We start from the raw sequence: 27,936 nt of genomic DNA, 5'->3' as shown, positions 1-27,936 counted from the left end.
TTAATTAATTAATTAATTAATTAATAGAGTAAAGCAAATGACTGAGCAAAGGAAGAAATGGGAAGAACTCTGTAGGGAATCTAGGGGAGAGGGGAAACTATAAACACATTAAACCCAGTAGGTGCACCAGGAATACGCTTTAACTGAGTGTTTAGTTGCCAAAATTATCTGCAGACAGCAGCCCCAGTTTTTGGGTGCTGCGGTCCCTTTAAGAATCTGGTCCGGCACAGATCACATGAGCAGCATTTCAGAGCCCAGCGAGAGGGGCTTGCTGCAGGCTCTCTTCTCTTCAGCTCCATTTTGCAGCCGCCGCCCAGGAAGCAGCCATAGGCTGAGATTAACGGTTTAGCAGAAAGGGAAAGTTCCTTGCAAGGATTCAAGATGCCCATGTTTGTTGTTAACACCAACGTGAGCAAGGATGCAGTGCCAGAGAGCCTGACTGGGGAGATCACCCAGCAGCTAGCAAAGGCTACGGGCAAGCCTGCCCAGGTGAGTTCAGGGGGGTAACCCCCCTCCTCCTCCTCCTCCCACCCCCTTGGGCATGTAGGTAACTTGCAGGCAGGCAGGGCAAACTGTACAACGTAAGGACGTCGTAGCTAGCCTGAATCCTTGGTGCTGTTCTCCTGGATGCTTCCTTTCTAGCCTAGAGGAAACGGAAATGAGTCTCTTGTAACGAGTCTCCGTGGAAAAGGGAGACCTCTAATTGTTGCTGCTGCTGCAGGCAGCTTTGAGGTCAGTCGGTCGCCTGGGAGTGCGGCGAGACAGGGTGGAAGGACTGAGTGAGCGCATGGAGGCTTGCTGGCATGGCCCGGGGGAGGGGGAGTTGGGTTCTTCTCCTCCTCCTCTGCCAATGGCATAACTGAATGTGCGTCTGACCAATATGTAGACTGCATAATGAGGCCCGTCTCCCTCGTGGGCAAGGCCAGGGTGTTGGTTCTCTAGGTGCAGGAGTGGGTTCTCGCATGCTTAGCTTGTAGAAAAGCCAATGAGATAGCTAGCTCTCAGAGTAACAGCCGTGTTAGTCTGTATTCACAAAAAGAAAAGGAGGACTTGTGGCACCTTAGAGACTAACCAATTTATTTGAGCATAAGCTTTCGTGAGCTACAGCTCTCTTCATCGGATGCATACTGTGGAAAGTATAGAAGATCTTTTTATACACACAAAGCATGAAAAAATGGGTGTTTATAAAAAGATCTTCTATACTTTCCACAGTATGCATCCGATGAAGAGAGCTGTAGCTCACGAAAGCTTATGCTCAAATAAATTGGTTAGTCTCTAAGGTGCCACAAGTCCTCCTTTTCTTTTTGAGATAGCTCTGTTTACTGTAGTTGTATTTGTGGGAGGGAACTGTTCTGTTAGAATAGGTAGGTCTTCACTGTAATGGGTGTATAGATTAGGAATATTCATCATGCAAACATATTGTGTTTCTTACTAACCTGGCAAGCTCTTCTCACCAAGTATTTAGGGTGACCAGATAGTAAGTGTGAAAAATCGGGGCTGGGAGTGGGGGGTAATTGGCACCTTGATAAGAAAAAGCCCCAAATATTGGGACTGTCCCTATAAAATTGGGACATCTGGTCACCCTACAAGTATTTTTCTCTATTGATGTCCACAAAAGCCGGATCAAAGTGGGGCTTTGCTATTAAAGAATGATGTGTACAGAAGACTAATGCTATGTGAGGTCACTTTTTTCCCTTGCTGATTTGGGCTGCAGTGAGGCCCAGTGGGTTGGAAAAACTTTCTGGCATAGAGGGCAGCAATGGGTAAGAGAGAGTGTGACAGCCCCAGGTAGCTGCAGAAAATTCATCTTAAAAATAAATACAGTTTCAAATCCTATTCAGTCACAAAAAATGTTTATCTACTGTCTAGCACATATCGAGGCTCCTGGTCCCTATAGCTCTCAAATCACTTTACAAGCGTGGGTATGTGGCTCCACTGGCTTGCCCAAGGTCATACAGTGGCTATTATCAATGCTAGCATTATCTTTTAAATTTCCCACTTGTGCTACTATAATGGGAGCTAAAGCTCTGGGAGTATCAGAGTAGACAGCCCATTAGTGTTTTGATCACCCAATCATCTTTATGGGCCCCTGAGCAGGGTTAGGAGAGAGGTGGCCAAAATGCCAATGGTCTTTCTCCATCAGCATGAGTTGCGGTCACACTACTGGAGTTGTACCAGTGTGAAATGTGAACAAAAAAGGTTAGTTTACACACCACCAGTGAATTGGTGGCAGAGCAAGCAAGAGAACAGAGTCCTCCTGCCTCCCTGTCCTGTGCTAAATCTACTAGACCGCAGATGCCTTAAAATGTTATAGATTTATGGGAGCAATCTGACTGGTCAATGGCCCCCGGGATGTGCACCTGCTTACAACTTGAGTGGAAGCTAACAATTACAGCCCTCACCAATGGCTAAACATCAGCTGGCTAGACAGCGAGTTGGATGCAGGCATGAGTCTCAATGAGAAGGATCACCACACCTTTGCAGGAGGTGGTTGATGTCTTTATTTAAAAAATTACAGAATTATTTAAAAAAAGGAAAAAATATAAGCTGGGGAGCTAAATCACTACATGTCTGACTAAGGTACTATACTACTGTAGTGGATGCTTTAGAAATGTGTATGATTAAACACCATTTGTGCTTGCAGTAGCTAATTCCAGAAAACAAGCCTGCTCTCTGGATTCCAAGTAAATACACATCAGGAGAGCGTGGAATATTACCTGATCACCGGTTGTTGATTTGTTTCACAGTACATAGCTGTGCACATTGCAGCTGATCAGCTTATGTCCTTTGGGGGCTCCACCGATCCTTGTGCCCTTTGCAGCCTTCACAGCATTGGCAAGATAGGAGGGCAGCAGAACAAGAGCTATACCAAGCTGCTGTGTGACTTGCTCACTAAACAGCTGCACATACCTGCAGACAGGTAAGGCTGCACCAGAGTGACATTCCAGTTATCTGCTTATCTAAAATTACTTTTTTGGATTCTTTATTATGCTCTCTGGTTGTCTGTTATTGCTTTTCGCACCTGAGGGGTTGTTTTTCCCTCCCACGCACACCTGAGGGTGTTTTTTTTCCAGCTTTATTTCAGTATAATACTGCAAATATGGCTCTTTCATAAGACTCCTAACTGAAAAAGTCCTTCATCATGCAAGCCTTTTACTAAAGAACTGAATCTATTCTGAGTAGGGAGTTACAGCTGTTCTAAAATCTGAAAGGTGTGTGCTGGTGCCATTAATTGGCTTTTTCTGGATTAATGTGGTTCAGGCTGGCTCTCAATCTTTCCAGACTACTGTATCCCTTTCAGGAGTCTGATTTGTCTTGTGTACCCTCAAGTTTCACCTCACTTAAAAACTACTTGCTTACAAAATTAGACATAAAAATACAAAAGTGTCACAGTACACTGTTACTGAAAAATAGCTTACTCTCTTATTTTTACCATATAATTGTAAAATCAATTGAAATATAAATATTGAATTTACATTTCAGCATATAGTGTATATAGAGCAGTATAAACAAATCATTGACTATATGAAATTTTAGTTTGTACTGACTTCACTAGTGCTTTTTATGTAGCCTATTGTAAAACTAGGCAAATATCTAGATGAGTTGATGTACCCACTGGAAGAGCTTTCCGGGTCCCTGGTTGAGAACCACTTGGCTAATAGACTAATTCTAATCCCGAATGGCTGACTAATGCAGTATAATCTGACCCTTAGGGGTTAGGGTGAAATATGATGAACGTATGTATAATATTCAGTGTGCCCCCCCCCTTTTTGGGGGGCATGAAGGGAGATCCTTGGGCAGATTGGGGACCCAGAAGAATGCAGGCACTTGGCAAACAGCTGTAGTTCTGTCAGCCAGCAAGGGAGTAGAGCAGCTGTGCTCAGTGGCAAACAGCAGGAGGAAGCTGCTGCTGCCTATGCCTGGAGAAGCAGGGAGCTGCAGGCAGCCAGGAGAGTCCATTTGGTTTTGGAAAAAGGTTGCAGCTCTCAAAAGAGCTCAAACCTTTTGATCTCTCCTGCAGTTCCAGACATGTCACTAAAATGACGTGTTTTTAACTAAGAGCTTGGAAATGCAAGAAAGAAAAGGCAGTGTGCTGGAGGCTGCGAGCCTTGGCAAACCCAGCTTTCCAGTGCTTGGTAAAGTATTGGAGAAGGGAATGGGTGGTGGGTGGTGCAGCTTCTGGGCTTAAGCCAAAATTTACTGGTAAAGATCTTGCTAGCTTTTCTAAAAATTAAAAATGGAAATGTGAAACCACATCCCTTGGAGGGTGGGAGGGGGAGTGATATTCCTTCCCCTTCTCTCCCTCCCCCCGGTTTCCTATATAGGTAATAATGGATAGCTTTCATGTACTAAGCATCTAACATTTGTCATGGTCAACATTTCTACTTTTTTTTTTTTTTTTTAAACAGAGTCTACATCAACTATTATGACATGAATGCTGCTAATGTGGGCTGGAATGGTTCCACCTTCCAATAGGGCACTCCCATGTGAGCAAAGAGGCTATTCCTGGACCTGCACATCTCCTGCCTATTAGCAGACCATGGCACAAGTTGCCCTTCCCTGCATTTTGTGCACTGTCACGGATGACGGTTCCTTGCTAGTGTGTTCACATGACTGTTTAACATTCCTTTTGTTTTCTATATGTAGAAAATAAAAAATAAAGATTTAGAAGGAAGTGGCATGGCGTGAGCTCTTCCTTTAGGATCGGGGAGGGAGTTTGGCTAGCCTAACAAACAAGTGTTTTTCTGTCTCTTTGAACCACACTGTGTCCTAGGAACAAGGGTGAGGCCAAATAAGTCATATTAGTTTTCAATGACTCAAAATGCAAATGATTCAGATTGATGACTGGCACCAGTGGTGGTTAGAATGAGCTCTTACTCTTCCAAACATCATAGGACTGGGCATGTATTTACACAAGACTTGTAAACACATGCACAATCTTATGATGCTTGGAAGAGTAATATTGCTGCCTTTCAAAATTAAGAAAATGAAATGGCTGCCAGCTCTTGGCATTTCTGTGGAGGCTGCCTTGCCATCCTTGGGATTTCAGGGGAAGGGAGTCACATCAGAGGATTTGTTCAGTTAAGAAATCTGCTTTAAGTGTAGAGCATTCACCAGCGATCAAAATGGATGTAGCACACGTCTTTGTTCCTTTTTAATTCCATATTGTGTAGCGCATGAAGGTAAATCTTAAATGCATTGTAATCCAGGTGTCCTTTCAGTGCCCATTTTGTAGGGGCAATGTTCAAATCTGTGTCTAACTCTCTCACCTATGCACACTCTCATTGGCTAGGTAGGTGCACAAGAATGTTCTTTAGCTGGCAGTGGCACATGCCTTGCAAAATTCTACTTGCCTAGTGGCTTGAGCTGGCATAAGAACATAAGCACGGCCATACTGGGTCAGACCAAAGGTCCATCCAGCCCAGTAGCCTGTCTACTGACAGCGGCCAATGCCAGGTGCCCCAGAGGGAGTGAACCTAACAGGTAATGATCAAGTGATCTCTCTCCTGCCATCCATCTCCACCCTCTGACAAACAGAGGCTAGGGACACCAGTCCTAGCATATTTCGCTCGCCCATCGGAAGCCGATACAAAGGACGATCCCTTCTCGGAAGGGTTGCTGAGTAAAGCCCGGTGCGGGCAGGCTCCCCTGGGCAGCCGAGGACTCGGGCAGGGCCCCTGGTGCTACTCGCTGTTGTTGCCGCCCAGCCCCAGACCCCGGCAGATGCTGTGCTGGGGTGACCAGCCTGTGCCTTAGGAGGCTGCCAGCTGAGGTGTGGCCGGGCCAATGGCGAGGAGGGGGCTGTTCAGGGGAGATGCCCTGGCTGGGGCCTGGCCCAGTAACCCGTATGCTCTGTGACAGGCCAGAGCCCGAGGCAGATTAAACAACTGCCCCTGCCAGACGGGGCCGAGGGTGGAGCCCGGCCTGGCCACAGCCTGGAGCCGGGCTGAGCTGCCCAAAGGCGCCCGCCGCCTCTTCGCGCCTCCCAGGCTGTAGGGGGCGATGGCGGCCGCCGGGCTCCAGCTGTGCAATTCTCAGTCGCGAACGTGGCTACTGCGCCGGCTGACGTCATCTGAGAGCGCCAGCAGCGGGGAGGTGGGGCTGCGGTACCATGGCGCTTTTCCTCATCAGCAGGTAAGCGGGAAAGAGAGAGAGCGCGGGGGGGTCGGGAGACGAACGGAGCCCGCGGGAGGGCGCGGCGCGTGGAGCAGAGCACGAGGAGGCGGCGGCGGCGGCAGACAGGCCCACGTGTGTCGGGGGAGGGGCGGCGCTGCTGGGGCCTGGGGTGGGCGTCCCGCGGGTGTGGCGGAGACAGGCTCCGCCGAGGGCGGGTGTCGGGGGCGTTACTGCCCTGCCAGGCTGGGCAGGGATTCGTAACGCGGCGTTGCTCCCGCCGCTCATCCACGTTACATGAAATCGTATTTCACACTGTGTATGGGGGGTCCACCCCATTCCCCACCCAAACACGCCAAGCAGCCCCCCAGAATCACGAGATTGTCTTAAAAATCCTGAGATCGTTTTAAATCATGAGTTCTTGTGGTTTGCTGTCAGGGTTTGGAGCCGTCAGGCTGCACCTGTGTCATGTTTTCAATATTTTCTCTAGGGTCATAAGACTTTGGTTTAAATGCCTGCGTTACCGTGGTTAATACAAGGTTACAAAAGGAAGTACTCTTAATTGGCTACAAAGCGTAGACTAGAGCAGTGCTTCTTAATCAGAGGTACATGTACCCCTGGAGGTACACAGGTCTTCCCGGAGGTACATCGACTCATCTAGAGATTTACCTGATTTTACAATAGGCTACATTAAAAGCACTAGTGAAGTCAGTAGAAACAAAAATTTCATACAATTACTTGTTTATTCTGCTCTATATACTAAAATGTAAGTACAATATTTATAGTCAAATAGATTTATTTTATAATTATATGGTAAAAATGAGAAAGTAAACAATTTTTTGGTAATAGTGTGCTTTGACACTTTTTTTGTATTTTTATGTTTGATTTTGCAAGCAAGTAGTTTTTAAGTGAGGTGAAACTTGGGGGGTATGCAAGACAAATCAGACTCCTGAAAGAGGTACAGTAGTCTGGAAAGATTGAGATCCACTGGCCTAGATTATTGGGCCTTCCTACGATATCTAGTTGACTGTGAAACTGAATTTTGTTGCCTTTTCTCTGCCAGTAAAAATGTGAAAAGGGTGGTTACAGCCTTGTTGTAGTGCTTGCTGTGGTATGTTTAAAGCGTTTTCTTTGTGAAACATTCAGATACCTTGGCGGTGAGGAGGATGCTACTGAGGACCGGTCACAGGCCCTGTTAGAACGGCTGCGGGAACAGGCTAGAGCCAGGCAACTGGAAAAGCAGCAGCAGGTGCCTTTGCCTTCTGATGAATTAAAACAAAAGAAAACAGAAAATGAACTCCACCAAAAGCTCAAAAACTCTGGATTTGATTCTGAAAATGAATCACAGAGAGAGGCAAAAAAGAGGAAGAGAGGACACAGTGGTGAGGGTTCCTGTGGAGAAGGGGAAAAGAAGCTGAAGAAGAACCACCAAGTGAGCAGTGATTCTGAGAAGCCTTCAGCAGGGGCAGATTCTGGCCTAGCGGGTGAGGCTGACAATGGCTACATTCCAGCTAAGAAGAAAAAGAAAGAAAATGGGAAAAAATCAAGTCTTCCTCAAAAGAAAATTGAAGCAGGTGAAAGCAAAACTGAAAGTGTAGGATTTAATTCTTAAAATTCAATGTCAAATTATTTTTTATTTTAGAAGAAAGTGCAAAATTCTGACCTTCTGGGTCTGGTTTACAACTGGAACCTGGAAATTGGTGTGTGAGGGTAGGGGGACATGCACATAAGTATGGAAAGTTAACCACTGATTTAACAGTATCAAAGGGCAGTTAGAGCTACATCAACCTTAGGATTGGAAAGAGAGATGAGAATGTAAGTGGATTTTTAGATCCTGGAAAGCCTAATTAGTAAAAATACTTCCAGTTTTTTAATCTGTCCCTCTGTCTCATTTTTAGCATTTTATTCCTTCTACCAATATTTCAGATCTTGATGAAAACAATAGACAACAGGAAAATAAAAGTAAATTGAAGAGACACCAAGCTGCGAGGAAGAAGGAGAGGGACATTCCAACAGAAATTGAGACAAATGGAGCTGAAGTGAAAGGGAATCAAAGCACAAAGGAGGAAGTGTCGATACCTACTTTGAATGAAAAAGCAACACCGCCACCCTCTAGTTTGTTGGTTCTGGGAGGGTATGACAAAAGAGCAGTGCAGAAGGTAACCAACTGGCCAGGGATTTTGTTCTGATTGTGTTATTTGGGTGAGAGAAGGAGTATTCTAACATGCTTTATAAGTAGCATTGTCAGGCTTTATGGTAGAAGTCATTTAGTTAATACAGAGATTACTAGCCTTTCTAAATAAAATTTTTTTTTCCGTATAAATGATAAAGTATATTTTAAACAAGAGTTTTACACAAAAAATAAAATAGTGTTACTGATTATACCATCTGCTTGATAAATTTAAAACAATGGTGACTGTAATCCTGATGTATAATAATACATGGTTGACTGCCCTTTCATTTCAATTTGCTCTTCAAATGTTTTACTGTTTTTCATTTTTTAATGGTATGGTCAGTGTGTCAGGTCCCAATCCTGAAAACTCTTTGTGCAGATACTAAACTTTCAATTGTATAAGTGCAGAGATGCACAGTTTTGGCCTATCTTCAAGCCTGTAACTTGCTGCTTGTGTGTTACTTTGAGAGAATATGTTAACATTTTCTACAGAAAAGTTCATATCCTCTTAAGTCTGAGTGCATAAAATCTTGCCCCAATAATTATTTTAAAAATACTGAATAATAATTAGTTACTGATTGTGTTACACTAACTTTTTCCCCTGGATTAAAGGAACTTCAACTTCAGGCCAATTGCTGAGAATCTCTATTTTAGGATTCATTCACTTTTTGTTTCCAGGTTCAGCCCATCCTACCACAGTGGCTTGCTCAACCCAAGCTGGTCCATAAACACATAAAACAGAACCTTGTCCCAATACAGGAGGTTCCAGGAATCCATCCCAAACTGCTAAAGAAGCTGCAAATGAATGGAATAGAGTCTTTTTTCCCAGGTACCTTTAATATTTTGTTTGGTCTCTCTCTCTCTTTTTTTTTTAATCAGCTAACTTCTCCAATATTCAAACCGCTCATGTCATGTGTTTGTGTATGATATAAAGAACTTACTAGAAAATCAGGGCTCTGGGGCATGCTTGAGATAAGTGATTTTTTGGGGGGCGGTGGAAACAAATTCCAAAATTTCCCCAAAGCTGACAAGAATATGATACTTTAGCCAGTGTGGTGTGGATTTGTTAACTTTAAATTAATTTAAACCAATATGTAAAGTGGTTACTTAGTCATCTTCACTACCAGAGCTGGATGAAGAGAAGAATTAGGTACCTATATGACAGGTTTCAGAGTAGCAGCCGTGTTAGTCTGTATCCTCAAAAAGAAAAGGAGGACTTATGGCACCTTAGAGACTAACAAATTTATTTGAGCATAAGCTTTTGTGTGAGACAGCTCACTTCATCGGATGCATGTAGTGGGAAATACAGTGGGGAGATTTTATATACACAGAGAACATGAAACAATGGGTGTTACCATACAGACTGTAACAAGAGTGATCAGGTAAGGTGAGCTATTACCAACAGGAGAGCGGGGGCGGGTGGGGGACGACAACGACACAGGACTTTTGTAGTGATAATCAAGGTGGGCCATTTCCAGCAGTTGACAAGAACATGCCCACATTGATCATCACTACAAAAGGTTTCACACACACACACACCAGCCCTCCTCTCCCTCCCTCCCTCCCCCCCCCTTTGCTGGTAATAGCACACCTCAGTGTCACAGACTGATCCATCTTAGAAAAAAACTTGCTGTTCCATACTTGGACATGAGGTGGAGCTGAGGTATTCCTGTGTATATGTAGAGGTTCTGACATAGGCTAGGTAGGGACAAACCTCTACTGGAAGGTCTTATTGGTAGCATGTATGTTGCACATTGTTGATTTGATTAAGACAAAGGAATGAAAACAAACGTAGATTTATTACAATGGGTTAATGCATTAACCTTTCTCTTTTAAAGACTTAACTAATTACATCTGTGATCTGGATTTATCAGGTCTTAGTCTGCATCAGAAGACCATCAAAGGACTGCAGCTCTAGCTCAGACGTTTTCTATTTTAAATTATTTCACTGTTTAATATTTTGCTGTGCTAGAATATATAGCAGAGTGTAATGAGTTGCTGGTATGCTATCCTCAGTTACTCTCCTTATGTCAATCACAGATTCTTATACTTTGAGGTCCAGAAACCCCTGTGTTCAGTTTATCGTATACACTGGCAGGAAATACGTTCAATCATTTACTGCTTGTACTGTCCATGTAAATAGTTTTATATTATTAATCAAGAAAAAGCTAAACCATAATATGCTGTGAGGAAGAGGCTCATAGATGATTTGTTAGTGGATATTTAGTTCAAAGCTGGCTAATAAGCCACAGCTCTCCGAAGAAGAAGGGAGAGAAGTCACAGGTTTCAGTCAAAGCTTTTGTCCTGAATAATTTGCTCTCGCTTCATTTGTAACTTCTCCTCAAGGCCCCAGAGCTACAGGAAGCTGGGCACCATCAGCTCCTACTGAAGTTGACATGAGTTGGGAGCATTTAGCCCCTTGCAGGACTAGCTCCAGATGAGAGCAAGAACCATCTTTTTAGGCAGAGAGTACACAGCTGCCCTCAGCCTTGAAGGAACAGACTCTGTGCTGTCTCCCAGTGAAAGGAAGATTTTAAAAAATACTAAATAGTTATATGGTTATTCTTGTTAAACTCCTGCCTAAGATCATTCTGTTCACACTTTCATCACCTTGATACATAGGCAAACAAGAAAAAAATATATAATGAGCTACAAGGATGTGCTAAGTTCGGATTTAGGGACAGCTGAATTACTTGTATAGGGAAACCCACATAATCATTGCCTAGATCTAGTCAGGGCTCACTTTCAGAATCAATAAATTGACTTAATCTTTTGTTTATAGCCCGTTAAAAAAGACCCTGATGAAAAGCTGTGAAACAGCTTCCAAAATGAATTGGGGTTCCCCTTGAGTAGTGAAGAGCTCTTTTGAACTCCAGATCTTCCATATTTGCACCAGAAAACCTAACTTAACAGCAGGGAGAACACAAGGCTTTCCAAGTCACAGAAAGAGATGACATTGTACAGTTTTTAATAGCATTTGACGGATAGACTTTGGCCAGGTTGTTGCTTTTACTGATCCTCATTTTCCTTCTGTTCAGTTCAGGGGGAGGTGATTCCTGCCATTTTGGAGAGTGCATCCAGTGGCTTATTGGTAGGGAGGGGAGGATGCCAGCCCAGCGATATCTGTGTTTCGGCCCCTACAGGCAGTGGTAAAACACTGTCTTTCGTCATCCCTGTGGTACAGGTGAGTTCAGCCAAGGTGTATAGTTGTAACAGAGAGGGCCACAGTTGCCTTTGTTTCTCAGCAGGGCTGTAAAATGGAAGCCTCTTGAGGTAGGTAAGAAAGTCAGGAAGAAACACCAACAAAAGCACTGAGGCTTAGAACTGCAGAGTTGCCTAGATACAATTCCCATTAACTTCAGTGCCCCATCCAGCTTTCGTGGCCAAAGAACATAATGTGAGGAGTTGAGGAAGACCGCGGGGAATAAATGAATTAGTAAATGTTGGGGGATTATGAGGATGCTGCCCACTTGCCCAGACTGGGCACAGAGACCCTACTAGCTTTCAAGTGCTCATATGGCCTTTGTTTTGGCAGGCTCTGTTACAACGAGTGGTTTGCCAGGTGCGAGCTCTGGCAGTTTTGCCCACCAAAGAACTTGCACAGCAGGTAAGAGACTTTTTTTCCTTCCTTTCTCTAAGCTGAATTTAAGTCAAGTGAAAGGCTGGTGCTTTAAACCCACTGCCCGAACACATGTGATTTCTACCATGAGAAGTAGGTTGAAGACTAACTGGGTTTGATGCTGGTGAACATAACAGAAAGCATTGTCATAAACAACTGTCAAAGAAGCTAACAAATCCCATTTCCCCTCTGCAGGTGAGTAAAGTATTCAACATCTACGCTGATGGGACAGGTCTGAAGGTTGTTTTGGTTTCTGGGCAGAAATCTTTCAGGAAGGAGCAGGAGACTCTTGTCCAGAGAACGTAGGTTAAATATGCTTTTGGATAATGTTTTACAGCTCAAATGTCTCAACCCCTTATCTCAGTGCATGGAGAGGTTGAAGTGTAGGCTATTGCATCACATGTTAGGTTGCATCACGTTAGTTTTTCTGAACACTAGGTTCATATACTGGATATTGTTTAAAATCTCTGCTTGCCAGAATGCTAGGAGCAGCGTTTTTCTAAAGTTTTGTTAGCTTTAGTAGGATAGAAACATGTTACCTGTGACTTTGAATATGAACTGCTATTTATGCAATAGAGTCTGTCCTTGGGATCAGCAGCCCCACTCGGGGCTGAGGGAAGAAGTGGCTATGTCTGTCAGTTGCACCTTCAGGAATCAAATTGGTCATGAAAGTGGAAGGGTGGAGGATGTCCCTCCTTACTGGGATCCTTAGCACTTCATGCTTTCTGCTCTTGTCTGGTGTTATAAGATCTGTCTCTTTCTGGAGCTGATTGGTTTTTTTAACCACTGCCCCAGGAAATTCTTTTGTTCTCCAGTGGCTGCTTTGTAGGTTTGCTGTTTGTTCGGCCTGGGTTTCAGTTCTGTCCTCTTATTTTATCTTCGCAATTAGGTTCTCCAACACAGACACGCCTGCTTCTAAGAGAACCTGGGATTGGGGCAATGGTGATGGCCTGCAGCCCACATTATAACACTGGCTAAAAAAAGGGTTACACACCAGATAATTTCCAATTATTTAACCATGAAGCATTCTCCAAATCTGTCTGAAGTAAGCTAGTTCTCCATCTCAGCTCTCCAGAGCAAAGCATGGCCTCGAGTATCCTACATACACGTTCTTTAATGTAAATGATATGTTTGACTTCTTATTCCTCAATTAAGTGACGTGAGAAAGGAAAGCGAAAAAAAGAAAACCAGATACTGGTTGGTCACAGGAACATGTTACATTGATCTCACTATACTGTGCACAGCAGGAAGCAGCTGGGTGACAGGACATTTTGTCTTTTCAGAGTGATGGGTTACTGCAGTCTGGCTGATATCATTGTGGCCACACCTGGACGACTTGTGGATCATATTGACCAGACTCCAGGGTTCAGCCTGAGACAACTTCGCTTTCTGGTAAGTTAAAACAATCAGATCTACTGAGCTGATTATCACAAGGCTCTTTGTGTCTATAATTCCTACTCTACATCTTTTTGTACTTCTGGTGCATATACACATCTATGTATAGGAATTGCCATGCCATTCAGATTATTGGCCATCTAATCCTAGTATCTGCCTCCAGAAAAGGCATTTTATGTAAACACCTGGAGGGGAAAAAATCTACCAAAAATAAAACTTAAAGGGTCTAACTTCAACAATCAAAACCAAGATTTCACAGTAAATTATCAAATTTATAATAACTCACCAGCATATCGGAGTATGCACTGGGATCACATTTATTTGGTGCCTTATTTATTCAAGGTATCCGAGATCTGATTTCCCTTATGTCATTTAAAGACACGTGGTGTTTATTAGCCAATGGATTTAAGTTAAACCAAATCTATTTATCATATGGGACTCAAGGTTGCCCTTCGGTTTGGTCACTGAATACAACAAAACAAGATTGGATTTTTTTCTAAAAGATATGATCTAGGAATTATTTTGGAGAAGTTCTTTGTTATACAGGAGGTCAGACTAGATGGTCACAATGGTTCCTTCTGGCCTTGGAATCTATGTATCAGGTATTTAGATGCCTATGCAAGGACCCAAATTTAGGATTCAGCTCCCATATTAAAACTGTGCTTTTTTTTTTTTTTTTTTTTTAAGTGAAGTAGTTTGGCTGATTAGAAATGTATGCATATACACAAGGGTCGTGTGTGTGTGTGTGTGCACACTCCTTTCTATCATTTGTTTATCCCAAGCAGAAATGTCTTCTCCCTGTTATAAAGAGTGGGGTTTAATGTGTGCAGGAGGAAAGCTACAGCACCAAAAGGAGCCTAACAACAAGGGCTGTTTCTGTCTGAGTGCAGATTATAGATGAAGCTGACCGTATGATAGATGACATGCACCAGAACTGGCTGCATCAAGTGGTAAAAGCAGTGTTCCGAGCCGAAGAGGACTCTGGCACCAACATGCTTTTCCAGAGGACAGAACCGGGACCTGTAACGGCAGCCAGGTAACCTGGAAAATGCACTCTGCTGAATCACTACTACAGAGGAGGACTCCAGGTTAAGCCTCTATTCAGTGCTGGTGTTTTGTTGTCTGCTCCATTTGGATGTTGATTTTTGTGTACGCTCCAATACTCATTCACTTAGAAAACATACTGCTAATCAAGTCTGCTGTTTTTCAGTGGCTTCAAAATGCAGGTGGCAAAGAGCTGATGCTAGGAATTGACCCATGCTTTTTAAAGTGAACTTTACCAACTGGCAAAAAGAAAAGGAGTACTTGTGGCACCTTAGAGACTAACCAATTTATTTGAGCATGAGCTTTCGTGAGCTACAGCTCACTTCATCGGATGCGTACCGTGGAAACTGCAGCAGACTTTATATACACACAGAGAATATGAAACACTACCTCCTCCCACCCCACTGTCCTGCTGGTAATAGCTTATCTAAAGTGATCATCAGGTTGGGCCATTTCCAGCACAAATCCAGGTTTTCTCACCCTCCACCCCCCCACACAAATTCACTCTCCTGCTGGTGATAGCCCATCCAAAGTGACAACTCTTTACACAATGTGCATGATAATCAAGTTGGGCCATTTCCTGCACAAATCCAGGTTCTCTCACCCCCCTCCCAAAAACCACACACACAAACTCACTATTCTGCTGGTAATAGCTCATCCAAAGTGACCACTCTCCCTACAATGTGCATGATAATCAAGGTGGGCCATTTCCAGCACAAATCCAGGTTTTCTCACACACACCCCACCCCCATACACACACAAACTCACTCTCCTGCTGGTAATAGCTCATCCAAACTGACCACTCTCCAAGTTTAAATCCAAGTTAAACCAGAACATCTGGGGTGGGGGGGGGTAGGAAAAAACAAGGGGAAATAGGTTACCTTGCATAATGACTTAGCCACTCCCAGTCTCTATTTAAGCCTAAATTAATAGTATCCAATTTGCAAATGAATTCCAATTCAGCAGTTTCTCGCTGGAGTCTGGATTTGAAGTTTTTTTGTTGTAAGATAGCGACCTTCATGTCTGTGATTGCGTGACCAGAGAGATAGAAGTGTTCTCCGACTGGTTTATGAATGTTATAATTCTTGACATCTGATTTGTGTCCATTTATTCTTTTACGTAGAGACTGTCCAGTTTGACCAATGTACATGGCAGAGGGGCATTGCTGGCACATGATGGCATATATCACATTGGTGGATGTGCAGGTGAACGAGCCTCTGATAGTGTGGCTGATGTTATTAGGCCCTGTGATGGTGTCCCCTGAATAGATATGTGGGCACAATTGACAACGGACTTTGTTGCAAGGATAAGTTCCTGGGTTAGTGGTTCTGTTGTGTGGTATGTGGTTGTTGGTGAGTATTTGCTTCAGGTTGCGGGGCTGTCTGTAGGCAAGGACAGGGGACACCATCACAGGGCCTAATAACATCAGCCACACTATCAGAGGCTCGTTCACCTGCACATCCACCAATGTGATATATGCCATCATGTGCCAGCAATGCCCCTCTGCCATGTACATTGGTCAAACTGGACAGTCTCTACGTAAAAGAATAAATGGACACAAATCAGATGTCAAGAATTATAACATTCATAAACCAGTCGGAGAACACTTCAATCTCTCTGGTCACGCAATCACAGACATGAAGGTCGCTATCTTACAACAAAAAAACTTCAAATCCAGACTCCAGCGAGAAACTGCTGAATTGGAATTCATTTGCAAATTGGATACTATTAATTTAGGCTTAAATAGAGACTGGGAGTGGCTAAGTCATTATGCAAGGTAACCTATTTCCCCTTGTTTTTTCCTACCCACCCCCCCACCCCAGATGTTCTGGTTTAACTTGGATTTAAACTTGGAGAGTGGTCAGTTTGGATGAGCTATTGCCAGCAGGAGAGTGAGTTTGTGTGTGTATGGGGGTGGGGTGTGTGTGAGAAGGCCCAACCTGATGATCACTTTAGATAAGCTATTACCAGCAGGACAGTGGGGTGGGAGGAGGTATTGTTTCATATTCTCTGTGTGTATATAAAGTCTGCTGCAGTTTCCACGGTACGCATCCGATGAAGTGAGCTGTAGCTCACGAAAGCTCATGCTCAAATAAATTGGTTAGTCTCTAAGGTGCCACAAGTACTCCTTTTCTTTTTGCGAATACAGACTAACATGGCTGCTACTCTGAAACTTTACCAACTGGATCTATTGATCCTTTCTCCAGCTAGATTAGGGTGGTATTAAAGAAACCAAAAATGTGCAAAACTTTGAGGATCAATCGCTATGTTTTTATAGCTGACTGAGTTGCTCCAGAACTATCACAGCTCCCCTATAAGGAGATTGGCAGAATGTTTGCTGGACCACCCCTGAGCTATTCATCTGTAGTTGCTGTTTCTATGTAGCATCATAGACATGCATGGCCTTTCTCAGAATACATACAGGCAGGTTACCTGCCCAGAACAGGGTTAAGACAGAATAACAGGAGGAGAAAATTGAAGGAGGGGTTGAGGTAGGGTTAGGACCAAGGCGAAGACACGAAGATTGCCTGTTCACTTGGGAAGCTGGTGTATGCACTGGGGGAAGGATGGGGGGCTTACAGGTTTTTTTTTTAGTTGATATTAACTGCTTTTATGAACTAATTAGAGCACTAGCAGTATAAGCAAGCTTAAAGGGGCAGGGGGTTGCAAAGTGACTTGCAGAAAGTGGATTGGGTCAGGAAGAGAGTTCCAGGAAGAGTTAACGACTCCTCAGATTTTTTAGATGTTGTTAGAGGGGAGGAGTAAAATGTGACATTCCTCCAGTCTGCCGTAATGCTCAATGCCTGCACGCTATCTGTCTCAGCACCTGCTGTCCCCAGATACCACTACAGAAGTTGCTGTTCTCAGCCACACTGACTCGGAACCCAGAGAAACTGCAGCAGCTGGGCTTGTACCAGCCTCGCCTCTTCACATCTGTCTACTCTGAGAAACAAGCCGTCACAGCTGGGACAGAAACAGAACAGGATGCTGAAAAGAAATTCCCTCTCCCTGAGGGACTTTCGGTAAGGTGATTTATCCTCTCGCAGCCATGGAAGGTATCTTGCTGGGCAGCTTTCCAACTGGGAAGGAGCGTGAATAGGTTACATCTGAAGAACACATCAGACTCAAAGCAGCTTGATCTGCTTCTGGAAATAGGGTTACATTTTCCCTTAATTTTATCCCATGAATAAAAGCATTTCTTCTCCAGGCAGCCTTGCATTACTGAGGATTAGGAGGAGAAATGGTTAAGAGAACAGATAGGTCCTACATATGTAGCTCTACATATGCATACCTGTTGATGGATCTCCACCTGTTCATCTCAGAACAGGGCTTTTTTACACAGATACTCCTTTAAAAGAGGATGAGAAGCACCATCAGCACTAAGGAGTGCGATAATAAGATAAGAGTAATACATAGCACTTACATCACACTTTCCAGGTGTAGATCACAAAGTATGTAGCAAAGACAAGTATACATCATTATCTTCTTTTAGAGATTGGGAAATTGAGGCACAGTGTTGTTTTTGCCTGACGCTGCACCGTATATCAGTGTCAGAGACAAGACTAGAACACAGGTCTCCTGCCTCAGTCCTGTGTTGTCTTCAACCTTTGGAGAGGTTGAAGTGTTGTCTACCTTCCCTGTATAACTTGTCCCAAAGGAGATGGCACTGTGGGATCAGTTATCTGTAATAGTGAATGTGTTTGTAAGTAAGAAGCTCAGACAAGTAGGTTTGGGGAAAGAGTCCATGTGAAGAGCAACGTTTTTAAAATTTACTGTTTCTTCTCTGTCCCCTACAGCAATATTATGTACCTTGTAACCTGAATTCCAAACCTTTGTTCCTCTTGTATTTCATGCTGAGAATGAAATTTACCCGGGTGCTCTGTTTTACCAACTCCAAGCAGATTTCCCACAGGTGAGTTCATTGATGGGGTACTTACTATGTGTACCTGTATCAGTCAATAGGGTAAATTCATGACTCTGTTTTATCTCCCCACCCACTTCCAAATAGATTGTTCTTACTGATTCGAGCCTTTGGTGGAGTGAATGTAGCTGAGTTCTCTTCCTGGTTGACTCCAAGTGAGAGACAGAGGACCCTGAAGGAATTTGAACAGGGGAAGATACAACTGTGAGTGTCTCAGATGAGTGTGTGTATGTGTGTTTGGGGGGTGGTTTCAGTACTGACCCACGCTACTTCCAGTGTAGAGGTTTCAGAGTAGTAGCCGTGTTAGTCTATATCTGCAAAAAGAAAAGAAGTACTTGTGGCACTTCAGAGACTAACAAAATTATTTGAGCATAAGGTTGTATGAGCTACAGCTCACTTCATCAGATGCATGTAGTGGAAAATACAGTGGGGAGATTTTATATACACAGAGAACATGAAACAATGGGTGTTACCATACAGACTGTAAGAAGAGTGATCAGGAAAGGTGAGCTATTACCAGCAGGAGAGCCGGGGTAGGAGGGGGACCTTTTGTAGTGATAATCAAGGTGGGCCATTTCCAGCAGTTGACAAGAACGTGTGAGGAACAGTGGCGGGGTGGGAGGAATAAACATGGGGAAATAGTTTTACTTTGTGTCATGACACATCCACTCCCAGTCTTCATTCAAGCCTAAGTTAATTGTATCCAGTTTGCAAATTAATTCCAATTCAGCAGTCTCTCATTGGAGTCTGTTTCTGAAGTTTTTTTGTGGAAGAATTGCCACTTTTAGGTCTGTAATCAAGTGACCAAAGAGATTGAAGTGTTCTCCAACTGGTTCTTGAATGTTATAATTCTTGACATCTGATTTGTGTCCATTTATTCTTTTATGTAGAGACTGTCCAGTTTGGCCAATGTACATGGCAGAGGGGCATTGCTGGCACATATCACATTGGTAAATGTGCAGGTGAACGAGCCTCTGATAGCGTGGCTGATGTGATTTGGCCCTATGATGGTGTCCCCTGAATAGATATGTGGACACAGTTGGCAATGGGCTTTGTTGCAAGGATAGGTTCCTGGGTTAGTGTTTTTGTTGTGTGATGTGTGGTTGCTGGTGAGTATTTGCTTCAGGTTGGGGGGCTGTCTGTAAGCAAGGACTGGCCTGTCTCCCAAGATCTGTGAGAGTGATGGGTCGTCCTTCAGGATAGGTTGTAGATCCTTGATGATGCATTGGAGAGGTTTTAGTTGGGGGCTGAAGGTGACGGCTAGTGGCGTTCTGTTATTTTCTTTGTTGGGCCTGTCCTGTAGTAGGTGATTTCTGGGTACTCTTCTGGCTCTATCCATCTGTTTCTTCACTTCAGCAGATGGGTATTATAGTTGTAAGAGTGCTTGATAGAGATCTTGTAGGTGTTTGTCTCTGTCTGAGGGGTTGGAGCAAATGTGGTTGTATTGTAGAGCTTGGCTGTAGACAATGGATTGTGTGGTGTGGTCTGAATGAAAGCTGGAGGCATGTAGGTAAGCATAGCGGTCGGTAGGTTTCCGGTATAGGGTGGTGTTTACGTGACCATCACTTATTAGCACCATAGTGTCCAGGAAGTGGATCTCTTGTGTGGACTGGTCCAGGCTGAGGCTGATGCTGATGGTGGGATGGAAATTGTTGAAATCCTGGTGGAATTCTTCAAGGGCTTCTTTTCCATGGGTCCAGATGATGAAGATGTCATCAATGTAGCACAAATAGAGTAGGGGCATTAGGGGATGAGAGCTGAAGAAGCATTGTTCTAAGTCAGCCATAAAAATGTTGGCATACTGTGGGGCCATGCGGGTACCCATAGCAGTGCCGCTGATTTGAAGGTATACATTATCCCCAAATGTGAAATAGTTATGGGTGAGCACAAAGTCCAGCCACCACGTTTGCCGTGACATTATCGGGGATACAGTTCCTGACAGCTTGTAGTCCATCTTTGTGTGGAATGTTGGTGTAGAGGGCTTTTACATCCATAGTGGCTAGGATGGTGTTTTCAGGAAGATCACCGATGGATTGTAGTTTCCTCAGTGGTGTCTTGAAGATAGCTGGGAGTGTTGGTAGCGTAGGGCCTGAGGAGGGAGCCTACATAGGCAGACAAACCTGCTGTCAGGGTGCCAATGCCTGAGATGATGGGGCTTCCAGGATTTGCAGGTTTATGGATCTTGGGTAGCAGATAGAATACCCCTGGTCAGAGTTCTCCACCCCCTGCTCTCCTGCTGGTAATAGCTCACCTTACCTGATCACTCTTGTTACAGTCTGTATGGTAACACCCATTGTTTCATGTTCTCTGTGTATATAAAATCTTCCCACTGTATTTTCCACTACATGCATCCGATGAAGTGAGCTGTATCTCACAAAAGCTTATGCTCAAATAAATTGGTTAGCCTCTAAGGTGCCACAAGTCCTCCTTTTCTTTTTCCAGTGTAGAGAGAGTAGTGAAAACATGTATGTAATAAAACAAACTCATCTGCAAAACTGAACTTGCAAAATCCAACTTGTGAACTGAGTGGGAGGCTTAGGCTATGTAAACACTACAGCGTACGTCGGTGTAAGTTATGTCGCTCAGAGATGTGAATAAGCACCCTCCCTGAGTAACGTGAGTTACACTAACAGAAGCCCCAATTTAGACGGCGCTACATTGGCGGGAGAGTTTCTCCCACTGACATAGCTAGCGCCACTCGCAGGAGCTGGAGTAATTAAGTTGACGGAAAAGCCTTCTCCGTCAGTTTAGAGCACCTGCACTAGGAGCATTACAGCGATGCAGCTGCACTGCTGTAAGCTCTGTAGTGTAGCCATAGCCTGAGACTCACGTTTTCTGAATTGTGCTGGTGCATTTGTGTGCATTTACTGCAATTTTTTGTACAGTTGAGCTACTTGTGTGTGCAGATAGCCTCTTAGAATCTAGCTGCTAAGTTGCTTGGGCATTTGTCATGTGCAATGGCAGTAAATACACAAAGCACACATGTAATTCTGATAATCTGAGCCTTTCTGCTGATCAGGTTTTTATTGGCACATCATAGAAAATGGATGCCGCTTTACTGCGGGGGCTATAATGAACAAAAGTAATGTAATCTAACAGCAAGAACCTGTTAGACTAACTGTCTAGATTTTTGTTCCCAGGTCTGTCACTGATTTGCTGTGACCTGAGGTATATCACTTAATCATGTGCTTCAGTTTCTTTAATACCGATGGGGCACTGAGTACTCACTGCCTGACAAGTGTCCTTGAGAACCTTTCATGAAAGGGGAAACATATTAAAATACATTTTTTTTTAATACAGACCTCTCTTTGCAGTGGCTGTTTGGCTGTCCTGTCTTGAATGCTTTGAGCATGAACATTTGGGTGCATTTTCAATATGGTTTGTGGACATTTAGCTCCCAATTACTTTGATAGGAGTCGCCTGGCTAAAAATTCCACATAGTGTGCTGTTAATATCCTCTGTAGCTACCAAACCTGGAAACTCCAGTGGTGTCATGGTTTATGTCAATAGAAAAAAATCCTCCAGAAGTGCTTAGCACATCACTGGAATGGATTTTCCCCACAAGTGTCTAATATGGCTGGTATAGCTAATAAATCTGTGGTGTGATTCGTGGTACTATTTTATGCTCCAAAGACCCAGCCCTCTGTGTTTGTCTGGCTAGCTTGATTAGGGAGATTAGTAACATATTGTGAGCTGCTCCTTATCCAGTTACCAGAATTTGCAGTGTCATTGGGCAATGGCTTTATGCCATGCAAAAGACCTGGAAATGAATGCTACTAGTTTTTTTTTCTTTAAAACTTAAAACAGGTTAATCAGCACAGATGCCACTGCTCGAGGGATTGACATTAAAGGAGTGAAGTGTGTGATAAACTATGATGCCCCTCAGTTCATCAGGACTTATATTCACCGGTGAGTGGCTGAGGAATAAAAAGAAGAAACATGAATTCGGATTCTAACCTCTCTCTTTTGGATGTGGCTTTTTAGACATTAAAGCATTCTTCACGTACACAAAAAATGTATGTGGTGTGAAAAGTTTTTTAATACCATTGCAATAGAGCTGTTCGTTCAATATGAAAGCGGTTGTTCAATCAAAATTAAGCCTGTAGAGTCACTGTAGTGACACAAGGCCAGTCTAAATTAGGGCAGCTTCCTACTATACCAGGCCTAATTTATAGAAAATGTGGGTATTGCCCTGGACGGTCCCAAACACTGATGGCCTGATTTTCAGAAGCGCTGAGGGCCCCAACTCCAGTTGAAATAAGTGAGGACTGGAGGGTCAGCACTTCTGAAGATCAAACCCTGAAATGTTAACCTTTTGTGTTTATGTACAGGAGGCCTTCTTATACTGACGGTACTTATAGAAATAATCTGAATAGTCCTCTTCAGGTTTCAAGAACTCCTGTTGGGGCAAGGTGGGAAGGAATGTGCTGCAGCTGAGGGGGGAGCAGATGGACAGTTAAACCAACATTGAGGTTGGCCTCCTTTATCTGATTTCAGAGTTGGAAGAACAGCTCGAGCTGGAAAGGCGGGATTAGCATTCACCATGCTCCTGAAAGTGCAGGTGAGTCATAGTCATGGCAGCAATTCTGAAGTGAAGCACAGCAGAGTGGTGAGGAGGATGGGGTTAACGTAATTTTCCTCCATCCATTCACGTGCAGTCCAGTTCTGTGTACAGGTACTTTCCCTTCAGTGGTATCTGTACAGCACATTTTTCATAGACACTACTGTAATTACTCTTCACTGGTTGTGAAGATGTCCTGGCGTGGCTGTATTGAGTATGAATTCTTAGTTTTGCATACCGCATTGCATGAAGGGAGGTATCCACACCGCCCCCCTTCACACACTGAAAGCAGTATGCCTAAGCTTCCAGATCTTGTGCTGAAAATGAACCGTTGATTTCCTGCCAGCATTCCAGGAACTCTGTTGCATTCCAGGCCTCGTGTGTGAATTCTTCAGGAGTTTGGGGAGACTGCAAACCTAGTTTTTAAGCATAAAAGTTAGGTCTTCTCAGAATTGAGCTTATATTTGGTTGTGAAGTTTATTCACTAGTAATTTCCAAACTAGATGGAGCCTCCCAGGCTCATGGTCTGACAGTTGTGGTGAAAAGATGAAGGGGGCAGCACCCACTTTCCTGAGTCTCCTCCTCCCCCTAATTTTCTGTATCTGTTTGTGATACAGGAGCGGAAGTTTTTGCAGATGCTGTGGGATGCTGGCACCCCAGATCTGGAGAAGCAGCTGGTGAAGAGCAAGTATTTAAAGCCATTGTTGCAGCAATATGAGGAAGCACTGTCCAAGCTCCAGAAAACTGTCAAGGTAACCGCAACAGTGAAGAGCTGCAGTATAAAATTCAACTGCACAAAAAGCTCATTGTAACCTGCTGCAGACTTGAACGTCAGTTAGTGTTCAGTGTCTTAACCTTGGAGATCTATTGAGATGCTTGAGCCAGTAGAGAACAGAAGGGCCCTGTGTTGAAAGCACAGTAGGCATTACTTATTTTACTGCCTTTCTGCAGATCTGTTGATTTCCTCTAGTGCGCTGGGGATTTGAGGGCTGGGAAGAGGAAGACAGAATAACTATGTGCAGAGGCTGAACCTTCTGTCAGATCAGAATTTGAGACACAATTCACCCAACTTGCAAATTGCATAGCTATGTTTTGAACTTTCAAGGAAAAGGGGTTCCATTTGCTGACCCTCCATTAGACAGGAGTTCTTTCATCTGTAAACAGAACATCAGTGTCCTTACCAGCTAAGCGTAAGAGCAGTCACACATGGTAACTGATCTGGGGGGAAGCTCCTGCTCTAGTACTTTGTGGAGAATCCTAAAACTAAAGTCAAGAGATTGGCGACCTGTCCCTGCAAAATAGATGGCTTTGGTGTCCAGCTTCTGGGCTTTAGCAGTGCTGGGGAAGTGGAGAGAAGGGAAAGAAAATGTGTCAAATTCAGCTGCATTTCTGCCTGTTTGATACAGTTTGTGCACAGCTGTGTGACCCTGTGACCCAGGCTCTGAGTATCTGCAGTCACCTTCTTTGTCTTAACAGGATGAGCGAGCACAGAAACGAGCATGAGAGAGCCCAGGAGAGAAGACTGATGTATATTTTCCATGGCATTGAAATCAAACCAGGACTTATCACGTTTTTGCTGTTAATGGCAAGTGTCAGGGTAACAGTGCAGCTCCAGAGCCAATGGATTAGCTGCCCAACCTCCTAGTCAAAAGGCTAAATTGTCACCTTGCCAACAGGCATTGTGGACCTCACAGAGTGTGTACAGCCCCCTTCCATTCTGAGGGAACTGGCACCAAAGCTCCGATCTCAGTTTGAACAAATATTCTTTGCAGGGGAACGCTCTCTCCTGTCCTATTGGTATATTGAAAACTGCCAACAGTAAATAGAACATCCTACCTTCTTAGAGTGTGCATCTGATGGAGCTTCCAGTTATCAAATTTGATGGGGCCAGGCCCCTCTCTGCTTTGCCTGTGGATCATTTCGACAAAGACAATTGTTCCTTCTCCTTTGCTGCAGACACATGATCTGTATCTGCAAAGTGCATCAAAAGCCGTACCATGTACGTAGCAGACTGCTGTCAATTCAAGAACTGTTCCAGGCTGGGGGTGGAGAAAAAGGATGTCTTAACTTTTGAAATAAAGAGTAACTTTAAAAAATATGGTTTTGTTTTCTTGTAAAGGATGGTTCTGAGTAAGTAAAGGATTTTTTAGAGTGAACTAATAGTTGTTCTGGGTCCCTCATACCAACCTTTATTCCCCCTTTATCAAGTCAGGCGCGTGGTCATAGTTCCTGTTGGAAATACCAGCAGGGTTATCAGACTAAATTACACCATTAATTATGCTGAAGTTTTACTGTTTACTAGGGCTGTCAATTAATCGCAGTTAACTTACGTGATTAACTCTAAAATTAATTGGGATTAATCACACTGTTAATACAATACAATACCAATTGAAATTTATTAAATATTTTTTGATGTTTTTTCTACATTTTCAAATATATTGATTTCTATTACAACACAGAATAGAAAGTGTACAATGATCACTTTATTTTTATTACAAATATTTGCACTGTAAAAAACAAAACAAATAGTATTTTTCAATTCACCTCATACAAGTACTGTAGTGCAATCTCCTTATGAAAGCTGAACTTACAAATGTAGAACTGTTTTATTTTTGAATGCAGTTTTTTTATACAATGTAAAACTTTAGAGCCTACAAGTCCACTCAGTCCTACTTCAGCCAATCGCTCAGACAAACAAGTTTGGTTAAAATTTGCAAGAGATAATGCTGCCTGCTTCTTGTTTACAATGTCACCTGAAAATAAGAAGAGACATTCACATGGCACTTTTGTAGCCAGCATTGCAAGGTATTTACATGTTAGATATGATAAACACGATGCGTACACCCCTTCATGCTTCAGCCACCATTCCAGAGGACATGCTTCCATGCTGCTGATGTTCGTTAAAAAAATAATGCATTAATTACATTTGTGACCGAACTCCTTAGGGGAGAATTTTGTCTCCTGTTCTGTTTTACCTGCATTCTGCCATATAGTTCATGTTATAACAATCTTGGATGATGACCCAGCACACGTTTGTTTTAAGAACACTTCCATAGCAGATTTGGCAAAACACAAAGAAGGTACCAATGAGATATTTCTAAAGAGAGCTACAGCACTCAACCCAAGGTTTAAGAATCTGAAGTGCCGTCCAAAATCAGAGGAACGAGGTGTGGACTGTGCTTTTAGAAGACTTAAAAGAGCAACACTCAGATACCGAAATTACAGAACACAAACCACAGAAAAAGAAAATCAACCTTCTGCTAGTGGCATCTGACTCAGATGATGAAAATGAACATACGTCGGTCCACTCTGCTTTGGATCATTATCAAGCAGAACCTGTCGTCAGTATGGACGCTTGTGCTCTGGAATGGTGGTTGAAGCATTAAGGGACATATGAATCTTTAGTGCATATGGCATGTAAATATCTTGCGGCACCAGCTACAACAGTGCCATGTGAACTCCTGTTCTCACTTTCAGGTGACATTGTAAACAAGAAGCGGGCAGCATTAGCTCCTGCAAATTGAAACCAAATTTGTTTGTCTGAGCGATTGGCTGAGTGGACTTGCAGGCTCTAAAGTTTTACATTGTTTTATTTTTGAAAGCAGGGGTTTTTTATACATAATTCTACATTTGTAAGTTCAACTTTCATGATAGAGATTGCACTACAGTACTTAAGTGAATTGAAAAATACTATCTTGTTTTTTTTACAGTGCAAATACTTGTAATCAAAAATAAATATAAAGTGAGCACTGTACACTTTCTATTCTGTTGTAATTGAAATCAATATATTTGAAAATGTAGAAAACATCCAAAACTATTTAAATAAATGGTATTCTATTATTGTTTAACACTGCAATGAATTTTTTTAATCGCTTGACAGCTCTACTGTCATTATAAAACCACTTGTAACATGAACACACACACACCATTAATGTGATTGCCCACAAGGGCAGGGCTAGCTCTAAACCTTTTATTGACACATTTCAACTGCCCCATATTATGTTTAGAGTGGCAGAGGTGGGCATGATGCTTTTCAAACAAAAGTTCCTGCTCCTTGAGCTTGCAATTTAAGTTAGACACAGTACAACTGGGGATTTCAAAACTATATTAAATGATCATGTAGCCTTCTGTATGTCAGTTGCGTGAGTTTAGTGTTTGAATTTTTTTTAAAGTTAATATTAAGCTAAGTTTGTGAAAGTAACATCAAGCATTGGTGGGATGGGGGAAGGCAGCACTGGAAGGCTTCCAGAAAGTGGATTGGGGGCGGGGGGGGGCTGTGAAGGAGGCAAGTGAAGGATAGGGCTTTTTGTGGGGTGGTGAAGATGGGTGACTAAATTATCTTGATTGGGGGGGGGTCTAGTTTTGTAGAAGGAGGGGGGAATACAATACCTTTTATCGCACCTGCATAATGCTAAAGCCATCTTTCATCCTCCATGCTGATACCCACCTTGCCTCACCCCCCTCTCTGCACAGCAGCTATTTCCTATAACGCACTTCCTAAGACCGACTACTGAAGTCACAGTCATGGTAAAGAAAAAGCATGTAGACCTCCAAGTGCTCAGCTGTTCTCTTGTATGAACAGGACATGGGCACCTATCTCTGCATCCTCCCAATAAGCGGTGTTCTTTGAAATCATAATAAAACAGTTGGCTTTGGTTTAATTTTTTTTTTTTTTTTTTTGTAAAAAGGCAGTGCTGATGAAACAAGAGCCAAAGTCTCCCACTTTGTTTGCTGTTGCAGGGATGTTGCAATTGTTTGGGCAGAATGCTTTTCCATTTGAAGGCTGATCCTGTCACTTTGTGCTTGCAGGTGTTGGCTGTCCTTTCAAATGAGCTGGCACAGCTTTAGCAGAACTTGTTAAGCTAAGAAGAATCAGTAAAGATGGTTCAATTTTAGAGGTAAAATGTCAAGGTATTGTGAGGGGGAGCTTCCACGCCAATTAAAGGAACGTGTGCACCATGCTGGAAACGTACCTTGTTGTACTTGGAAAGCAATAGCATGTGCCGGCATAGGCCCTATGTCATCAACTTCAAATAGAAAAAATCATAATGCTAAAATAAAGATAAAATGGGTGTGGGGGGGAAAGTAATTCAATGAAACAGGCCCCT

General features: G+C 43.3%; 2 protein-coding genes across 3 annotated transcripts; both read left to right on the top strand.

The window, feature by feature from the left end:
* Positions 1-237: 237 nt before the first annotated feature.
* On the top strand, positions 238-4,675 carry LOC140898504 (macrophage migration inhibitory factor). The gene is made up of 3 exons (XM_073312333.2): positions 238-489; positions 2,748-2,920; positions 4,410-4,675. Exons 1-3 carry the CDS (start codon positions 382-384, stop codon positions 4,474-4,476), a joined length of 348 nt encoding a protein of 115 aa, XP_073168434.1. The 5' UTR covers positions 238-381; the 3' UTR covers positions 4,477-4,675.
* Positions 4,676-4,762: 87 nt separating this feature from the next.
* DDX51 (DEAD-box helicase 51) lies at positions 4,763-24,992 on the top strand. 2 transcript variants are annotated; one of them, XM_073312331.2, is made up of 16 exons: positions 5,953-6,135; positions 7,261-7,688; positions 8,041-8,273; positions 8,966-9,116; positions 11,326-11,471; positions 11,823-11,894; positions 12,102-12,208; positions 13,190-13,298; positions 14,192-14,337; positions 17,170-17,368; positions 18,143-18,258; positions 18,355-18,471; positions 22,075-22,176; positions 22,765-22,828; positions 23,446-23,580; positions 24,305-24,992. In XM_073312331.2, the coding sequence occupies exons 1-16, from the start codon at positions 6,113-6,115 to the stop codon at positions 24,329-24,331; spliced, it is 2,175 nt and encodes a 724-aa protein (XP_073168432.1). In that variant the 5' UTR covers positions 5,953-6,112; the 3' UTR covers positions 24,332-24,992. The 2 variants fall into 2 exon arrangements, with proteins under 2 accessions (XP_073168433.1, XP_073168432.1); XM_073312332.2 differs by lacking the exons at positions 22,765-22,828; positions 23,446-23,580; positions 24,305-24,992 and adding an exon at positions 22,599-22,746 and having other exon boundaries at positions 4,763-6,135.
* The last annotated feature ends 2,944 nt before the right edge of the window (positions 24,993-27,936 follow it).

The sequence above is a fragment of the Lepidochelys kempii genome, chromosome 15 (genome assembly GCF_965140285.1).
Source record: "Lepidochelys kempii isolate rLepKem1 chromosome 15, rLepKem1.hap1, whole genome shotgun sequence".
Taxonomy (NCBI): Eukaryota; Metazoa; Chordata; order Testudines; family Cheloniidae; genus Lepidochelys; species Lepidochelys kempii.
Note: the sequence above shows the minus strand (reverse complement) of the source record. Positions and strands in the feature narration are given on the sequence as shown.